Source organism: Suillus discolor (genome assembly GCF_016758755.1).
Source record: "Suillus discolor strain FC423 chromosome Unknown F5147scaffold_15, whole genome shotgun sequence".
NCBI lineage: Eukaryota > Fungi > Basidiomycota > Agaricomycetes > Boletales > Suillaceae > Suillus > Suillus discolor.
Window position 1 is genome coordinate 565,678 of NW_024541262.1, and position 19,497 is coordinate 585,174.

At 46.4% G+C, this 19,497-nt stretch overlaps 6 protein-coding genes across 6 annotated transcripts; all 6 read right to left on the reverse strand.

The window, feature by feature from the left end:
• Window positions 1-9,180: 9,180 nt before the first annotated feature.
• Window positions 9,181-10,048, reverse strand: F5147DRAFT_771435 (uncharacterized protein; the record flags this gene model as incomplete). Its single annotated transcript, XM_041441249.1, has 3 exons — window positions 9,181-9,536; window positions 9,590-9,734; window positions 9,779-10,048. The coding sequence occupies 3 exons, from the start codon at window positions 10,046-10,048 to the stop codon at window positions 9,181-9,183; spliced, it is 771 nt and encodes a 256-aa protein (XP_041295300.1).
• A 1,809-nt stretch (window positions 10,049-11,857) lies between these two features.
• F5147DRAFT_527949 (uncharacterized protein) lies at window positions 11,858-12,123 on the reverse strand (the record flags this gene model as incomplete). Its single annotated transcript, XM_041430035.1, has 2 exons — window positions 11,858-11,971; window positions 12,028-12,123. Coding segments are annotated over 2 exons (210 nt in total), but the record flags the coding sequence as incomplete, so codon positions are not given.
• Window positions 12,124-12,244: 121 nt separating this feature from the next.
• On the reverse strand, window positions 12,245-12,724 carry F5147DRAFT_572470 (uncharacterized protein; the record flags this gene model as incomplete). The annotated part of the gene is made up of 1 exon (XM_041431089.1): window positions 12,245-12,724. One exon carries the CDS (start codon window positions 12,722-12,724, stop codon window positions 12,245-12,247), a length of 480 nt encoding a protein of 159 aa, XP_041295302.1.
• Window positions 12,725-13,588: 864 nt separating this feature from the next.
• On the reverse strand, window positions 13,589-14,040 carry F5147DRAFT_572524 (uncharacterized protein; the record flags this gene model as incomplete). The annotated part of the gene is made up of 2 exons (XM_041431093.1): window positions 13,589-13,801; window positions 13,858-14,040. Coding segments are annotated over 2 exons (396 nt in total), but the record flags the coding sequence as incomplete, so codon positions are not given.
• Window positions 14,041-15,151: 1,111 nt separating this feature from the next.
• F5147DRAFT_744589 (uncharacterized protein) lies at window positions 15,152-15,784 on the reverse strand (the record flags this gene model as incomplete). The annotated part of the gene is made up of 3 exons (XM_041439684.1): window positions 15,152-15,407; window positions 15,447-15,552; window positions 15,604-15,784. 3 exons carry the CDS (start codon window positions 15,782-15,784, stop codon window positions 15,152-15,154), a joined length of 543 nt encoding a protein of 180 aa, XP_041295304.1.
• A 736-nt stretch (window positions 15,785-16,520) lies between these two features.
• On the reverse strand, window positions 16,521-17,668 carry F5147DRAFT_744590 (uncharacterized protein; the record flags this gene model as incomplete). The annotated part of the gene is made up of 6 exons (XM_041439685.1): window positions 16,521-16,623; window positions 16,673-16,869; window positions 16,920-17,264; window positions 17,322-17,398; window positions 17,473-17,526; window positions 17,581-17,668. The coding sequence occupies 6 exons, from the start codon at window positions 17,666-17,668 to the stop codon at window positions 16,521-16,523; spliced, it is 864 nt and encodes a 287-aa protein (XP_041295305.1).
• Window positions 17,669-19,497: the final 1,829 nt, after the last annotated feature.

The window sequence follows — 19,497 nt, forward strand, 5'->3', positions numbered from 1 at the left end:
GTAACCCACACAACCCGATGCAAACCTGATGCTTTGACTAGCGGACCCGACATTTCGGCCGCATCGGACCCAATATTTTCCTGTGCACTTGTCCTATCCGTGTCCTGTCCTGTCTTGCTAGCCCCACTAGGTGCGTAGTTGATTATTTCACACATTACTCACATCGTAGCAAGCGCTATTACATGTTTTCCCATCATCCACAGTGCCTCATGTTAGTTTACATGTACTTCGGACCCGAAATCGTCGGCTGCTATGTTCGCCTATAGGGTTCCGGATTTCTACATACTTACATATATATTGGACGGACTACAAGTATTATCATTATCCAAGTAGTAGGGAGCCATTTCCCGATACCTTGTGGTCAAACCCAATATTTTGTAGTTCTTAGTTGACATTGCGAATATTACCGCTCTTTCTATATGAAATACCCGTTGTTATCATATATCCGCATACCACTCACTTTCCCGACATTCACTATCGCCATTTCCGCTAACCCGCTAAAACCGAACCCAAAACCTGCTAACCCAAAACCCAAAAACATCGGACCCGACACTTTGGCATCGGACATCGTAGATATACCCTTGGACTTTGTTTCTCGCGCTCGGACTTTTGACCATTTATTGTTTCACTGACTACAGACCATTCCAAATAGCTAACCCCTCGGGTTGAATGCACTTCTCTTGCAAGTATAGCAGACTAGACTGTGCACAACCACAACATTTTTATATTGCTGGCTACTTACTTTGTGTAGTGTCCACCAATTGTTGTATCTCTACAACTGGAGCCCACCGCGAGGGGTTTCTTTTGGTTTGATTTTATTTTCGTGATTTTTATTTTGAGGACTTCCCGACAAACCCGCTGTAGAGACTGATATCTCTGGCCTTGCAGAGGCTATATATGCGACCTGTCTCAAAGTACAGTTTAATGCACAACTTGTGCCAATCCCTCTCCAATCATTTCCTATGTGAAGCGCAACTCTCCTGCGCCAAGCGACAAGCGCACGCTACCTTCCCGCGCATCGGCCGCCCCAAGCACTGCATTCTCGCGCGCGCTAAGCGCGCTTTCCCGCGCTCGAAGCGCCCTATGTCGCACATCCATCCATTGTCCAAACTAACCTCACTGGTACGTTTTCATGTCATTATTTTCATATCAGACCATATTAGACTTTAATCATTTGCTCACCATCATGTCATGGACCCTTATTACATATTTTACCTACTCTCCTCGCTACCCCTTCGGCTCCGCTTCAGGGGCGCATTTTTATACATATATAAGCACCTGTAGTTCATGTTTTACATCATCGAATCATATAGGAGTTCCCTGCACCTCACTATCAGTGTAAAGCTCATCTGTCACATGCCATAGTCAGTAGCTATTGGCAATAAGAATATCCTTAACGTCTATTACGAACCTCTCTTATAAACCCACCTCGTGCTTCTCCCACGCTTCGCACCGCTCAAGTGCTCCATAACGCGCTCCGTACTCATGCTCGCGCCTCACGCGCTTTCCTGCGCTTCACGTCGGCCGACAAACAGCACCCTCTGCACCAATCCCTAGATCCTTGTTGCACTTGCTTCCCCTTTAGGGTCGAATGCACTTGTCACTACAAGCATAGCAGCTTAGGCAAACAAGACCCAACACATTGTTCGTATATGCCATCTGAATTGTTGTACCCACACCGCAATTCGGACCTGACAGACCCGACATATTTTCCCACGCTATGCACATCTCACGCGATGCCCTGGGTATGCCATTTAGCACTGACATTTCAGCCCCCAGGTTTACCGGAGACACATATGCAATTTTCGCATTCCTGCAATCTGTAGACCGACTAGGACAAGAGAACAAGTTATCAGACACTCAGCTTATTCAGTATGCTATCAGGTATAACCAATCCAACAATAAGGAGCTATGGGCAGATTATCCAGAATCAGTAGGAACATCTTGGATGGATTTTGCTAACGAAATTTTGTCATACTACCCAGAACAGGACATAAGACAGTACACTTGACCCAAAAAACACGGACCCGACGGACCCGATGAATCTGAAAACCCGAAAATATCAGACCCGATTCTCAAATCAGTTCAGTTATTGACGAAACATTTGGATTTATTTGTAGGAGTTATTGAAATGGAAACACTAACATCAGACGTACTAGGTTCAGAGCTAAAGCCCCTAGGAAATGACGTACCCAAAATACCCGAAACATCGGCCGACGATTTCTCCGAAATATTGGATATCAACATCATAGTTTTAGATCACAAACTTGTTTCACATTCTTCGGAAAGCACTGACAATCTCATTCCCACAGCATTCTTTGTTATATTGCTCACCAGTTATGTTCTTTGGTATAGGTATCAGTCCGAAAATCCATGTCCGAAAGTCTGCATGTTAACATCCGAAACACCCGAATCATATGTTCCCGTTACCCCGAAGATATACCCCTATCACCCGCAGTTTTCTGTCATAGTTTCACCCTCCCGTCACCCATCACATCGGACCTGAAATATCTGAATCCATCATCCGGGTTACCAACACTTTCAATACCCCCATCCATTGCATTCCCAGATCGTGTTTTATCAGTACGAAAGCCGACGACGTCATTACCTTAGGAAAAAGCTATAGTCTGACACCCGAAATTTCGGGTCATATGATATCCAAAAAATGCGCACATATGTTCATACAAGTATAGCAGGTTTTACCCCAGGTTTTGACCAGTGTTCATTTCTCATCACCCGAAAACTCCTATTCTCATATATCTGCACTTACACTAATAGTACACAGACATTTCGGACCCGAAAAACGCGCTAATAACCCCTATTTATGTAGCTTTCATCTTCGAACCACACCCCGCACACGCGACCTTATATTTACATAGAAAACCCGAAAATCCGCAAGTCCGAAGAAAGAAAGTCAAAAGTTGCACGAAGAAGTCAAGTCAGATGGTAATCTGCGCCCCTAGTATTGCCTTGATCATGATATCCGAAATTTCATTTCGCACTTACAATTATGTTTTTCATTGTTTTTTATTAGACACCCTAGTGGGGATGACCTAGCATCGAGACACGAGACACGTGTTGGAGAATCTGTGTCATTTGTTTGTGATCGTTGTTACAGTAACATGGCATGAGTCCCCTGCCAGCAGACAGCCCTCTGCCACCGCACGGCTATAGACGATACCGGAGTCTCACCAGCTCTATGACGATAGATGATGATAGACGATAAGCGGCAACTGCCGGCTTAGATAAGCGGTCTGGACCGCACGTGACAACACATGACGACATAGGTCTAGAAGACCTATTTATGTTATCAAGATAGAAGGCAGGCCTCGTGCTGCCTCATGTACTGATAGAAGGGTACCGCATGGACCCTATCTACGATAGAAGCCCGCCTCATGGACCCTATCTCTGACTCATGTAGATAAGCAGATTAGAACCCAGCTTTAGGCTGAGCTTAGATACGAAGAGTAGCCTTATATAAGGTCGAAGATTAACAGTAGACGTTCCTTACTTTAATCTTACTAGGTTTACCCTTGAACTCCTTGTCCCGCTAAAGCTACCTGCTCGACATCGACTCGTACCTTCAGTGACGCCTCTCACTGTCTGTAAACCCTGCTATCATCTCAGCGTAACCCCTCGTTAACCACCACGAGCTACGTTCGAGTACGCAACCTTTGCTTGTCTGTAAAGGCCGACGACTCTCAGCACTCGGTACCACTGTCGTGGTTGTCGCTGTTAGATTATCCTAGTCGCACACAACCATTTGTCGTAACAATCGTTGTCCTTCTTCCAGACTGATTAACATTATGATAAAGTCTGGGATGCAACCTTTGCCACTTTGTACCATATGGCTACTGCTTCGTATCACATGGCTGTTACTTCTTATCGTATTCAAGCTCCGTCTTCCTCGCATAAGTATCTTGCCTCATTGCTCGCGCACCTCAGTTTTTGTTCCCCAACGCTGAGGTGCGCATCTTGTCTTTCTTGCATGCAGCTTCATACTTACTTGAACTTTAGCGTACTTTCTACAGGTACTTCGAGCGCACTAATATAAGTTGTTGTTCCCCAATGCTGAGCGTACTTTCTACAGGTTATGAGCCCTGTGTCCTAAGCGACACAGAAACCGGAAATATACGGACTCCCTCTTGTTGGAGCAACTCAATCTTTCTCTTCCTCTGCTCAAATTCACTCTGGCGTGTCACACCAACAATGGGAAAGTATGACCACATACCAGAACTGATGGGAGCAGACAATTACATTCCCTGGGAGACGCAGGCGCAGCTCGTCTTAACAAACAACAATCTCTGGTGTCATGTCACCAAGAATGCAGGCCCGGGTGACATTCTTGGAGTGGCATCGGTCCTGCCTGTAGCGGCTGTTCCGGCAACTCCTACCGATGCCGAGAAGGCAGCCATCCGAGCCTGGCTCATCAATGACTCCAAGGCCAAGACCATCATCCTCTGTAAACTCGCACCAAGCATCCACCTCCTCATTCCTCGTAACACATCAGTCACAGCGCATGAAGCATGAAAGATCCTCAAAGATCACTTCCATCGTAACAACGTCAGCTCCCAATTTGTCATTCGCAGGCGGATTCAGGTACTTCGCATGAAAGACGCACACAATGCGAGCAACTACGTCAGTCAGCATATCAGTTGCCATGATTATCTTATTGGCATGGGGGCTACCTATTCTGACGAGGAAGCCGTTTTCAATCTCCTTTCCAGGCTGCCCACATCCTCTGCTTGGCAGCTGTTTCACACGCAGCTCGAGCAATGCATGCACGACAGCTTCTCGGCTACTGTCATCAGTTCCGCACTCAGCAGTGGAAATCCCATTTCTGCTTCATTCCAGACTAACAGTCTCACATTTGAGAGCTGCACGGCACAAATCACTGCAGAGGCTGTGCGCATGGTCAACACTCATTCCATTGGTGCACCCGGCCCTGGATCTGAATACGCCAACTCTGCGTCCACCTCTTCCGCCTCCAATGTCAACTCCATTACCGGTTTGAGGAAACACAAGAACAACCCTCAAGGTATCTTCTGCCTGACGACTGGGTGCGGACGTGGAGATCACAATAAGGAGCATTGTTTTTGCGAAGGAGGAGGAATGGCAGGACAGGCGCCCTGGCAAAGGAAGAAGAAAGAGACAGCAGTGGTCACATCAACCGCACCTCCCACTCCCTCGACAGCACCAGCAGACTCTCCACCTGCCATAACTGCACTGGCTGCACACATGCATGACCTGTCATGCACAAGCATTGAACAGCTGCACGACGAGGTCCCCGACACCTCAACTCTCGCTCACACATTGTCCACCATTTTGGACTCAGGCACCACCAGCACTCTCGTTAGTGACCATGCTATGTTCTGGACATACTCTACCCAGGATCCTGTCATCGTCAAAACAGCGAACCATGGGTCGCTTCACACATCCGGCCGTGGTGATTGCGTTGTGTGGCTCAAGATTGGTGGTTCCCGGCATAGGGTACAATTCTCAAACTGCCTTCATGCACCCGGGGCCATGTTGAACCTTCTCTCTGTCGGATGGATGTTAGCTAAAGGATGGGAAGGTAACTTTTGGGGTGAGCCAGCTTGATGTGAGCTTGTGTACAAAGGAGCATCGCTTGGGGCAGTTCCCATGTCAGGACGTCTTTTCTATGTGGACCTTGAGTTCATCCCTCCTCAAGAACTGACACCTCTGGTTGCTGAACCATCAGAAGTGTCTGCTTTTGCATGCATTCCGCTGACGTACGATCTCTGGCATGCTCGCATGGGTCATAGCGGAGGAGAGTCTGTCCATCATCTCCCTCATACTGCTCACGGCTTTTCCTTAGACTCCAACGAAGCTATGTCACATTGCAAATTGTGCATCATCGGCAAACACCCGTGTCAGCCTCATCCTATGTCTCTTTTCCCCCCTGCCTCTCATTTCCTCAAGTTAATCCACTCCGATGTTTGCGGTCCCATTCCTGTTGTCACTCCTCACCATAAGCGTTACTTTATCATCTTCCTTGGTGATCACACCAGAATACTGGACCTTCAGCTCTTGGCCACCAAGGACCAGGCCCTGGACGCATGGAAGAACATTCGTGCGAGGTGGGAAACTCGTTCTGGGTTGCGTGTTGTCGCCTTTCGCTCAGATAACGGGGAGAATTCCTCAGTGACACGTTTACCGCTGAACTGCAAGCAGCTGGGATTGAGCAACAGCTCTCCGCACCATACTCACATCAGCAAAATGGGAGAGCCGAACGTGTCCTTCGCACAATTGAAGCATGGATGTATGCTATGCTAAATCACGCACGCCTCCCACGCAACCTATGGGGGGAAGCAGCTCTAACCGCAGCATACCTGTTTAATCGTACTGAGTCTCGTGTGCTGCCTAGTGGGAAAACACCCTATGAAATGCTACATAACGCTAAGCCCAATCTTTCTCATATTCGCGTCTTCAGTGCATGCTGCTTTGCACGTATTCCCTCTGAACTCCAGGAGAAGCTGGGTCCCAAATCACGCGAAGCTTACTTCATGGGTTATGTCCCGGGTGGACGCACATGGCGCTGTAGGGATAAGGCGACAGGCACCTTCTTCAACTCCTGTGATGTCATTTTTGACGAAACGTTCTCTGGCAGACCTTTCCCTACAGACAACGATGACTCCGACAATGAAGATGTGGCTCCCACTACTCCTCCCCCTGCCTCCTTACCGACTGCTCACGCACCTGCACCATTGCCTACCACAACATGTCGCTCAGAATGTGTGCGCCTGCCCACTGCGCGTGGACAGATCTTCCAGGAGCAATTGGTTTCTGACCGTGATCGATTGGCCTGTCAGCGTGAGTTACGACAAGCGCACATCCAAGGGGTGCCGCTTGAGGGGGTGAACGTCGTGCCTGTCCCCTCCAATGATGTCACCGCTGACTCAGACCCTGACGCCATCGTCCCAGACAAGGATGAAGTCGGATATCCCCATGTACTTGCTGATCTCATCGCCACTGAATTTGCATGTGTCACCATTCGTAGTGATACTCGTCATAACCCACTCACTGCAGACTACAACATGAAAATCCCACCTTCCACCTTCAACGAAGCGATGCAACGTTCGGATCGTGACAACTGGCTCAACGCCATGTGCAAGGAAATCAATTTAATGTCAGAGATGGGTGTCTACGAGCTAAAGGAGCTTCTAGAGGGATGTAGGGCGATAGGATGCAGATGGGTCTTAGAGTTCAAAGAAGATGAGAAAGGTGGGCCTGTCCACAAAGCCCGTCTAGTGGCGCAAGGATTCTCGCAGGTACTGGGTATTGATTTTGGCAAGACATTCGCACCTGTTGCAAGACCATCCTCTATCCAACTCCTCTCTGCACATGCTGCAGCCCATGACTGGGAGATCGACAGCTTTGATGCGAAATGCGCCTTCCTATGGGGCAAGTTATGCGAGGACATGTACATGCGCCAACCGCCCGGCTTCAAACGTGGATCAAGCCTGGTGTGCCACCTCTTATCTTCACTGTATGGACTAAAGCAAGCCGCATATGACTGGTACGAGCTCTTATGTGCTGTCCTCACACGTTTAGGATTCCTCTGTTGCGAAGCCGACTACGCCATCTTCATGTATGACCAGATCAACAGCAAGGGGGTGCATGTCATCTGCATCATCACATGGCACATCGATGACAGTCTCACAGGCTGTAATAATTGGAAGTTCCTTGATTGGATTAAGGGTCATATTGCGGAACACTTCGGCATTGCAGACTTAGGACCAGTTGTCAAGCATCTCAGTGTGCAGTATGTTTGCTCACACACTACGTGAGAGCTGTGGATGCATCAACAAGACTATATAGTTTATCTCCTCAAAGAACATGGTCTTCGTCACAGCAATCCGGTCTCACTGCCAATGGACCCAGTATTTCCTTTCGGACAAGACACAGATGTCCACCCTCATATTGCCAATCTCCAATCTGAGTATTGTAAGCTCATCGGAGAATTACTTTACCTCACAATGTATACCCGTCCTGACATTGCCCTTGCCATCATGAAGCTATCCCAACATAATTCCAACCCCAAACTTCGTCATTACGCTGCTGCAAAGTGTGTACTTCGTTATCTCTCCGGGACTCTGTCCTATCGTGTGCACTACAGAGGGAGAAATGCAGACACTACCATCCATGGATTCAGTGATGCAGATTGGGCAACTTCCCCTGAGGATCGCATCTCCATTACTGGATATGTTTGGTATTATCATGGCGGTCCTATCTCGCACGCAGCAAAGAAGCAGACAACCCAAGTGTTGTCCTCGGTGGAGTCAGAGTATATGGTGTTGATGGGGGCGATCCAGGATGGACTCTGGATCAAGTCCTTTTGCGAATGGTTGAAGATCGCCTTTACTCTTCCTCTCAAACTCTATGCCAACAACATGGGTGCCATTGCACTGTCTGCAGAAGCCGCTAATCACACCAGGACAAAACACATCAACTTACGCTACTATTTCATCAGGAAGCACATCGAGGCCAGCACCTTCTTACCTATCTGGGTTTCCACTCATTGCAACAGTGCTGATATTTTTACCAAAGTGCTTCCGCGTCCCACATTCGTGGCTCATCGCTTTGGTCTGTCTCTCATGGCGGGTTGAGGGGGTGTGTTGAAGAATCTGTGTCATTTGTTTGTGATCGTTTTCCTTCTTCCAGACTGATTAACATTATGATAGAGTCTGGGATGCAACCTTCGCCACTTCATACCATATGGCTACTGCTTCATATCACATGGCTGTTACTTCTTATTGTATTCAAGCTCCATCTTTCCTCGCATAAGTATCTTGCCTCGTTGCTCGCGCACCTCAGTTGTTGTTCCCCAATGCTGAGGTGTGCATCTTGTCTTTCTTGCATGCAGCTTCATACTTACTTGAACTTTAGCGTACTTTCTACAGGTACTTCAAGCGCACTAATATAAGTTGTTGTTCCCCAATGCTGAGCATACTTTCTACAACACGGACACAGGGGACACAGGACGAAATCGGAAATTTTGGACATCACATCGGACCCGATGCTTTGACCTTCGGACATCGGAATACATTATCGGACATCATGCTTTGACATTCAGAAACGCATCGGATACATTGTACAGCTATGGAAATGCTAGGTGGTAGTACAAAAGTGCAGAAAGATGTTGAAAAACAAAAGTATTCAGTAACGCGCCTTCTTGTTAACATGCGCCCGCATCATGTCCAGATCATTCGCAAGATCAGACATCAGCCCCTGGATAGTGCGAAACTTCGCATAGACACTCTGAAGCTTACCCGCCATCACCAAGTCATCTCCCCGCAAACCCGAATCCGCAAGTGCAAAATCCTCTTCCTCTACATCCACCAACTTCCTCTTCCGAGTCGGAAGACTCACAACCGGTTTTGCCTTCGAAATGCACGAGGCGGAAGGCATGTCTTCACCTTTGGAAATTGTAATTGGAGGTTCAGATCTGCGCAAAGACACGACTTTAGAAGCCGCCATCGGCCGACGCACAGATGCTTTGCCTTTGGCACGCCCTAAGTACAAAAACGTCAAAACATCGGAAAATGCGAAAAAGAGACAGACTCACCAGAGCGAGAATAGGAACACACTTGTTTAGCATTCCGGCACTCCATACATCCGAGACCTTCAGGTCCGACGCACTCCGCATTGCGCTTACCGCAACATTCACAAGGAGGATCATGAATGACAATCCTGTCATTGGATTCATCATCCTGAAAGATTTAGCCTAAGTCAAACACAAAAATTTTGGACTTACCTTCGGCGCAGGTTGCTTTGACTTGCGGAGCCACATTGGCCGCTTCATCAGAACTTCGGATTCTTCGTCCACTTCTTCTTCTTCTTCACCCTCACCATCCATCGAAACATCCGCCGGTGCACTTTGAGTTACAGCCTGACAAGCGGCCACATCCTTGACAATTTGAAGCTGTTCCACAAAGTGGTCATGGAGCTTAGTCAGCTCCTTACCCTTAGTGATCTCCTCCGCAGATAGCACTAGCGCAACGCCCCTATCCGACGCAGTTTGCATGATTACCGAAATATCAACCTTTGGAAATTAGTGCGGACACCTGAAAATCAAAGTGGATCTGATGTACTGAGATTTTATTCCATCTCCTGCACCAGTCCTCCTTTTCTATCAGTAAATCCGGCTTGTTGTCTGGCGCACATTTGCCTTCCACATCCATCTTTTGTCAGAGTTCCGAAAATCCGTGAATTAGGGCTTTGGCCTCAGGAGTTAAGACTTGCACAGTGTCAAAGGGAGATGCCATAGTGAAAGATGATGAGGGGGGAAAGAATGAAAAGAAGAGAAGCGCCGTTGTCAAGGGATCGGGTTATATGGAAAAATTGCGAGAAAGCTTCGGCCGCATTACCCGCAGTCATGTGACCTTTGAAACCCGCAGATTTGGAGAAGTCTTCCCGCATACTGCTGACTGAGGACAGTCAGTATTCAAAGCTCCTAGGAGATGTAGCACTCGAGCTTGCGCTAGGCTCGTATTCACTGATTTCTGATACAAGTTCAATGCCCGTCACCTTCCAATGTAACCCGCACAACCCAACGCAAACCTGATGCTTTGACTAGCAGACCTGACGTTTCGGCCGCATCGGACCCAATATTTTCCTGTGCACTTGTCCTATCCGTGTCCTGTCCTGTCTTGCTAGCCCCACTAGGTGCGTAGTTGATTATTTCACACATTACTCACGTCGTAGCAAGCGCTATTACATGTTTTCCCATCATCCGCAGTGCCTCATGTTAGTTTACATGTACTTCGGACCCGAAATCGTCGGCTGCTATGTTCGCCTATAGGGTTCCGGATTTCTACATACTTACATATATATTGGACGGACTATGAGTATTATCATTATCCAAGTAGTAGGGAGCTGTTTTCCGATACCTTGTGGTCAAACCCAATATTTTGTAGTTCTTAGTTGACATTGCGAATATTACCGCTCTTTCTATACGAAATACCCGTTGTTATCATATATCCACATACCACTCACTTTCCCGACATTCACTATCGCCATTTCCGCTAACCCGCTAAAACCGAACCCAAAACCTGCTAACCCAAAACCCAAAAACATCGGACCCGACACTTTGGCATCGGACATCGTAGATATACCCTTGGACTTTGTTTCTCACGCTCGGACTTTTGACCATTTATTGTTTCACTGACTACAGACCATTCCATACAGCAAACCCCTCGGGTCGAACGCACTTGTCTTGCAAGTATAGCAGACTAGGCTGTGCACGACCACAACACATTTTTATATTGCTGGCTACTTACTTTGTGTAGTGCTCAGCAATTGTTGTATCTCTACAACATCAACGCAGTGATACCTCTGAGTCAAATGTTTCTGAATTGAAGAAATTCCAGTATGAGAGGAGATACCATGATGGGGGACGAGCATGCATCAGTGGAAGTTGTATGAAATGTGATGAACGTGCACCTGGTGTGTAGTTATATCTCAACTCATCATCGTTATGCAGTCTGATGAGCAGTCAGACAAGCAACCAGAACTCGACTATGATCTTTATTACTTCTGCGAAAACAGGCAGAGTTGGGTTATCTTCCCTCCAGGGTACACGTTCGAGTCCGAGGGTGATCGTGAAGATGTAGAAGATTCTTTTATTTAGAACTACAACACAGTGGAACAACTATGCAATGTATCCTGAAGCACAGAAATATCCTTCTGCCTTGTCAGGTGTGATGCCTTGGCATGCTCATACTATGCTTATCAAAGACTTGTCCTCGAAATGGCATCATAAATAAGCCTTGATAGACGAAAAGGCTTGTTCAATAGGGTTATAGTCAACCAAGTATGGAGGCAAAAATACAAGCTTGCACAAGGCTTCTTCCTCAACAAGACGACAGACTTCATCACTATGGTGAATGCAACAATTGTCTAAGACTAGTACACTGCGCGGCCCAGGGTATGGATTAGTTAAAGGCAGCTATAGTGAACAATCAGTCAACTTAAAATCTATATCACGTTCACGAGACTTACCACATGTTCACGCAGGAATTGGACAAAGCGCTCACTCGTGACTGGTCCTTCGATAATGTCATAGGCAATGATCCCATCAAGAGTCAGGATTGGCAGGATTTAGTAGTGTTTGCCTTGCACGAAACATTTCCTTTGGACACACCTTGGACAAAATGGTCATTACATACCAATAGAAGCAAAGTTTGATGTACCTTGTGCCAATTTTTGATCTCCCATGGTGTCAAATGATTGTTCTTTCATCTTTTGCAGCCTCATCTCCGAACATCAACATTTCCGGGTCAGGTGCTATCTCAGCAATACTATTCATGAAAATGGCACATAGTTCCTCGTTCCTTTCAAGAGCATATGCCGAAATACACTTGCGATTGACATGCAGCTGACGAAATGTGCGAAAAAGTGTTGGTATGGACACAAACACACCACGGCAAGAGCGCAGTTCATGTTGTAGCTCATCAAGATAGATGGTGGGACGATGACGAAGGATGGTTGTAATGAATCCGATGTCATTGACAGTGAGGCTGCGACGCTGGCCTTGATTGCTGCAGTGGTACTGTGAAACTAAGGGAAAAAGTTGTAAGACTTTATATATGAGAGTTTTCTTGACCCCAAGCAGATGGCATATATGCTTGACAGAATGCCCACGTCGACATAGAATAGGAATTCGAGCTTTCAAGTCTGCTGAAACAGTGCGTGGTGGCATACTAACTATGACAGTCAGCATTCAATGTTCAGCGCTGACAGCGCACTGTATTGCCTCAAGTGCTTACGGGGTCCTGGCCGAGCATTTCCGATGCGCGAGTTTCAACTTTTGCGATTCCGCATATTTTTGAAAACAGCTGTAATTTTGAATCGAAATAACTTAGCATCCATGAGCCTAGATTGATTGCCACTGAAAAGATCAGAATGGAGCAATCTACTCAGGTTTGATGCCTGCTCATAAGTCAAGTTCCACTTCAGAGACCGAAGCACAGCCTCCCAGCAGCTACTGCGAACAGAGCCAATAAGTTGATGAAGGTTCAGAAGCACCCGATCATCAAAACCGAACCGATCAAGAATGGTATCAGTGTGTGGACCAATACTAATCAACGGGGCCCCCAAAGATGCTGCTGTACCTGTCAAATTTATCCCATTAGTACCAAAAACTGATGTGCCAGTAACTGCTGTGCCAGTTGCAGTCCCAGATTTAGCTACATGCTTGAGGAGAAATGCATCAGCATCACGGTGCTGGCGAATCTCAGGTGTGCTGTCGCTAGGCGAAGTGCGAACAGAAGTCCAGTCTGAAATATTTTTTGCCAGAGGTTGACCGATTTGAACGGCAGCCGAGAGTGCCTTGTTACCGACTTCAAAATCACATTTGAACTGTTTGGGAGGGAGTGCTGAACATTGGATATGTGCACCTGTAGCCATCAAGGGTGCAGGTAAAAACATTGGTCCAGACGGATTCACCTGACCCGCTGGGTCTTAAGATATGAAAATGTGTGAGCTTACAAATGTGAATCTAGAGAAATTTCAACTTACAGTGCCAGGGAGAGATGATGCCTTCAATGTGACAATGTTCTGCAAATCACTGCAGGTGGGGGACTACAAATTTCTCACTGAAAGCCTGCACCAAGGTCGATAAATCTCCTCCGATACGCTCTGGCACTTCATGATATTTGTGTGGCATAATGTAGAGGTCAATCGTAAAGTGTTCGGGGGACAGTGCTCCTGGGGCTTCAGAGCCAGCGCAATGCATGATAATGGAAATTCTGCCATCAAGACGGTCTTGCATAGTGATCTAGTCATGGTCATTTATATTGTTAGTTTACAAAGATGAAAACAACAAAAACCCACCGCATCAAACACATCTTGTAATGTTTGGTTCATGAAATCTTCTTGTGTGATGGACCATTCATCTGATGTTGTGTGTGAATTTAAGGTGATGTTTGATGGATGGAGGCCACCAGGCTTCCAGGTATGAAAGTGCGTGCCATCAACGTGGGCATCGTGTCTGAGTAGTGCATGAGCTGCTGATTGTCATTCTGCATTACTGAAACCTTGAGTGAATGGACTTGAATGTAATGCTGCTAAGCTTGTCATTGAGAAACGAGGTTGTATGTACACCTGCACTGGCATCTCTGCAGCAATTGCAGTGATTGTTGGTGATTCTGCATGAGGTTGACCAGTTGTGTTTTTCCTTCCCCTACTAGTGGGAGTTGAGGAGGGCAAATTTACAGAATGAACCATGGTTGGTTGGTTGAAGCATTGCCAGTGAGAGGAGGCTTTGAGACGTGTGGTAATAAAATTATTGAGGCCTTAACCGATTAGCAATATGGAATCAGTCGAGAACTAGATTTCATACCTTGGATCTCCTCCCAGATACTGTATGACCACGGTCTCAAGATATAGCACCCACTAACACTGCCGCAGCCTGGCAAGGGCACTGGCATATCTTGTAGGTAGTAGTAGCAGATGATATGTAGAAGGGAATACATACCTTATCATTTCTCCCAGATACTGTATGACCACAGTCTCAAGATATAGCACCCACTGACACTGCCACAGCCTTGCAAGTGCACTGGCATATCTCATAGGTAGTAGCAGATGATATGTAGACAGGAATACATACCTTATGATTTCTCCCAGATACTGTATGACCACAGTCTCAAGATATAGCACCCATCTCTTAATAAACCAGAACCAGTCGTACATCACCCATGTATTGTTCAAGTTATGATAATATTATTCAGAAGTATAGAAAACATCAGGGGTACAAACTATGATCTATCAGACACAAAGTGGCAGTAACAGTCAGCCCACAACAGAAACCAAAAAATGAGCGAAATCTTCTATAGTCTGAGCTTGCTCTTCATACTCAAGGATATCCCCACTGCTCTGTTCTGATGTGAGAGCAGCTGCCCTCTACTCCGCATCATGATTGTTGCTGGTGCGGATAACAGGAGATATTTCTGCATAGTAGCGAGATATGTCAATTCAAATAATGGAGAGCAGGAGATGCACCATGACTTAACAATGTTGACACACCTCAGAGTCGAATGCTGATTCCTTGTTGTTCAGAAAAGCTTGCCTGTGATGTGATTTGATCTAATCTAAACAGGTGTACCGCATTGACAGCAGCACATTTTTGCTACTGATATTGCAGCTCGAGTGCAACTGGCCGGTCTGATATGAGAAGAGTATTGATGGTGGCATTCACCTTGAGCTCCTTGTCATGTATGGCTGTACACAGCCGGCGAATTTCAATATTTAACCTCTGGATTTCTTCATGAGCACGTTGGATCTTAAAGTACTTCACCATAGCTTCACGATAAGCGGGTTTAGTCCAATCTGAAGTGCGGACATCAGAACAAGAGTGATGCAAAAGATCAAACTTGCCCAGAAAGCTATACTCGACAACATTTTTCTACAACAGCAGCAGTCACAGAGGGATCAGAGCAGCAGCTTGAGTATTGTACTGGTTCAGTGCATTGCATATTGCCTCTGAACATCGTTGTAAAGCTTTGCCAATCTGTTGGCGTAGTTTGTAGCCTAATTTAAAAAAAATGGGAATCAACACTCTTGCAAAACGACTAAATTTACCTGTTCCTGAAAGTGAGAGCTTTGACAGCTCGAATAAATGCATCACAACAAGCCATTTGAGTTCATCAAGTACTGTACAATATTTTAGTAGTGAAGCTTCTTGACAAAAATGGTTGTAGGGTTCACTTCCAATCTCCCACTGTTTATCGATTCCGAGTTGGATTTCCAAGTGTGAGGCCATCACTTCCACATTCTGAAGCTTTGAATAAGCTCCATCAACACAGACCCGAGCTTGGTTGAGAGCGACGTGCATTTCCTGAAAACCTCCAACATGAATTTCCATGAGAGCACGATTAGCAGCTTCTCACACTGAGTTCCACTCCATTCTGTTTATGTCATGAGCAACCAAATTAGTACTAAACTGACTAAATAGCTTACTGTCGCTCTGCAACTTCATCAAGAGATTGAACATACCGAACACTGATTTTATCTTTGACTGGCAGCTCTTTCAAACCATCCAGATATGAGTGTTCTTGCTCATGAAAACGAAGGAAGTCTGCATCTGTAAGATCGAGAGTGTCTTTGAGGGCAGAAAGTTCAGCAGTAAGAGTGTGAATAACTGTCAGAGCTTCTCGGTAGTGATTGCATAAAAATGTGCCTACATATCAAGTTAGAATTGGCTCCAACTGTCAAAGAGATAACTTACTAAGGGCCGCATACTTGTCTTCATCCCAAAAGGAGAAGTGCTGTTCGATTGTCTGATGCCAGTGAAATGGACTAGCATGGCGAGTATTGCATGCAAGCTCGTTTGAGGATGAAAATATATGTTCACAGCCTTCGCCCTCCGTGTGGCCAGTACCATCGATGTACACTGGGTGCCAATCAATTTGGCACCTTCGGTTGTGCACATGGCCATAAAAGGCCCCAACCATCATCCATAGATTGAGTTCTTGTGCACAGGGTCCCAGACTACTGTTTCAAAGTGTTTTGGAAAATGCGCAGCCAATGTCATACGTGATTCCACCATTCTTGCCGTAAATATTGAGAAGATGATCTATAATGGCCAAAGGGTATTTTGCACTTAATAATATGTTAGCATGGATGACAACAATGTCAAAGGTGTATGAACAGTTCTCCACTCTTCACCATATCACAGGCTAAAAGGATGAACCAGTGACGACAAGCTGCAATAAAGATTCCAGTTTCATCAAAGACCGAAAACATGCATTTATGTTGGTCTGGACCTGCATTGCACCAACAGTCAACACAATGGAAGGATCCTGACTCTGGCTGTACGACATCGCCCCAGTTATCGTCATTAGGACCCTTTGAGTTTGAACGATTAGTCTCGTAAAATTGAATTTAGCTAAACTCACTGATTGTGTTTGAACACTGTTCTTAAATTCATCGACCTTTACACGACTGAGCCAATAGTCAGAATGACATGTCTGTGAATCATCGCATGGACTTGTGCTATACATAGATGCCAACCATCTTTTCAAGCTATTATTGCCGTCGATAGTGGCAAGCCACTCAAATGCTAGGTTATCTTCACCCTCTAGTTTGTAGAAGCAACACAGACACAAGTTTAGAAGGTGCCAGTTGGGTGTATCATGCTTCAGCTCTGCTTTAATGATACAGTCACCGACATGGTATAAGATCTCAAGGTAAATGTCAAACACATCCAAAAATTGTGTGTTGAAATATGGTCGGTACAGAATCTATGAAAAGCAACATGTAATTGATGCAGACAATATTGTTATATTGAATGTTCATACATCATGCAGGTGACACAAGGCTTTGCATTGCGCTTGAATGCTAAACTGAGGGCAGGTCCTATGAGATTGTCGATATGCTGCAAGCGTGCAGAGGGAAATTGTGATGGTTGGGTGAAGGGAGAGCAGCCCAGGAATCCGTGGTATATAAGACTTTCATTTGGGAACTTGTGGAAGCTTTGAGGCCGCAGAGAAGTGCGTCTTAGACCTGCATATTGTGAATTATTGAATATGAATCTCATAAAGTGAAAAAAAAACTTACTGAATACATCAACAAGTTCGATATCCTCAAGGGATACATTGTCAGCATCATTACATATTGGTTCATCTTCGCTTGAAAGACATGGCATGCCGTCGCCACAATCCCGCGTGCAATATTCTAAGTAAGCATGGACAAGACAGTCCATCTGAATATTCCAATTTGCATTCTGGACGTCGATACAGTCCTTGCATGTGCGCAGATCCACATAGTGGCTAGCATGCATCAACACATTTGTATTGGCAAATGTAAAAAAAACTTACAAGCCAGAGAGATCTGCGATTTTCTGAGCTAGTCCTTCGAAGGCTTCATGCTCCCCACCTTCATGGCTAAGATCTCCTCCCTGTTACAAGTAACATCGGTCACGTGGCCCCCCTATCATTTTCCCTTCATCCTCGCCCTCACCATCTACCGGCTCGTCCTCCTTTACCGACTTTCCATTGACCGGATCCTCGGGACCGTTCCCGTCCCTCGCATTGCCCGCCTCTATGCACGTGCACGCACGTTCCTCCTCTAATTCGACCACCAATGTGGTCCCGCACCTATGACTCGGTCTGACTCGTGCCACCAATGTGGCTTTCCGCTTTCCGTTCCTTCTGACTGCGGATTCCCGCACGTTGTATTCTTACCGTTGGTCCATTCCAACGTTTCTCGGTCTCATTCCATATTCGACCACCCATCACTAATCCGGCTCTGTTGCCAACGCACCTATACCATTCTCGTTTCCCCTTTACCCTTACCTACTGTGCGGTAGCCTTGCCCTTAACCCTCTCCACTTAGTATAAGTAGTCGGTCACCCTGTACTAGATTCCTTAACTTGAATCTACTCAATCTTCCCTGGAACATACTTCCCTCTGAACGCCCCTTTGGCTTCAGTCTCTAGTATCTTTTCTTAGTTGCTCATCGCGACTAAGTCTACCTCAATCGACCTCATCGTCCAGACAAGACAGTCCTGACCTTGAGCGACTTCCAAGACATCCGTCTCAGAAGTCACATGACACGCACGTACTGTGATCACTGCTGACTCACCATCGCCAGTATCACTTGCTATACCGGATCCTTCCGGTTACGTCACGAACGTTAGCGGACGACGCCCCTCTTAGGGCTCCGCCTAACAGATCTATTTGAGTGTGTAACACTCCCTCCTCACCAGGAGGTGCAGTGTGTGGCGTGTGTTCAATGTTGACATCGAGGTCAACTAGCATCATCTCAACAGCCTCACAATCCCTAACCAACATCTCTGCAGAACTGAGAAAGACATCATGCAAGAAAATAGTTACAGTACCTTGTACGCATGATTGCCACTTTGAATTTGCATCCTCCCTCCATTGGTTTTGCCGCCCCACCTTCAATACATCCCTTGTTCAAATTGAGCATCTAAAACCATGTTTGATGGTGGACTTCGACAGCCCTGTGATATGCTTTGATGATGCCCCCATCATGAATGATAGGTAGCACGGCAACAATGAGTGCACTTGAGAGACAGTGCTGATGGTGCTGGCACTGAGAGACAGTGCTGGTGCTGGCGCCCTTGAGAGATGGCGCTGGTGGTGCTGGTGTTGAGAGATGATGCTGGTGGTAGCTCCCTTGGGAGACGGTGTAGCACTCGAGCTCGCGCTAGGCTCGTATTCACTGATTTCCCAATACACGTTCAATGCCCGTCACTATCCGATGTAACCCGCACAACCCGACGCAAACCCGACACTTTGACTAGCGGACCCGATGTTTCAGCCGCATCGGACCCAATATTTTCCTGCACTCTTGTCCTATCCGTGTCCCGTCTTGTCTTGCTAGCCCCACTAGGTGAGTAGTTGATTATTTCACACATTACTCATGTCGTAGCAAGTGCTATTACATGTTTTCCCATCATCCGCAGCGCCTCGTGTTTATTTACATGTACTTCAGACCCAAAATCGTCGG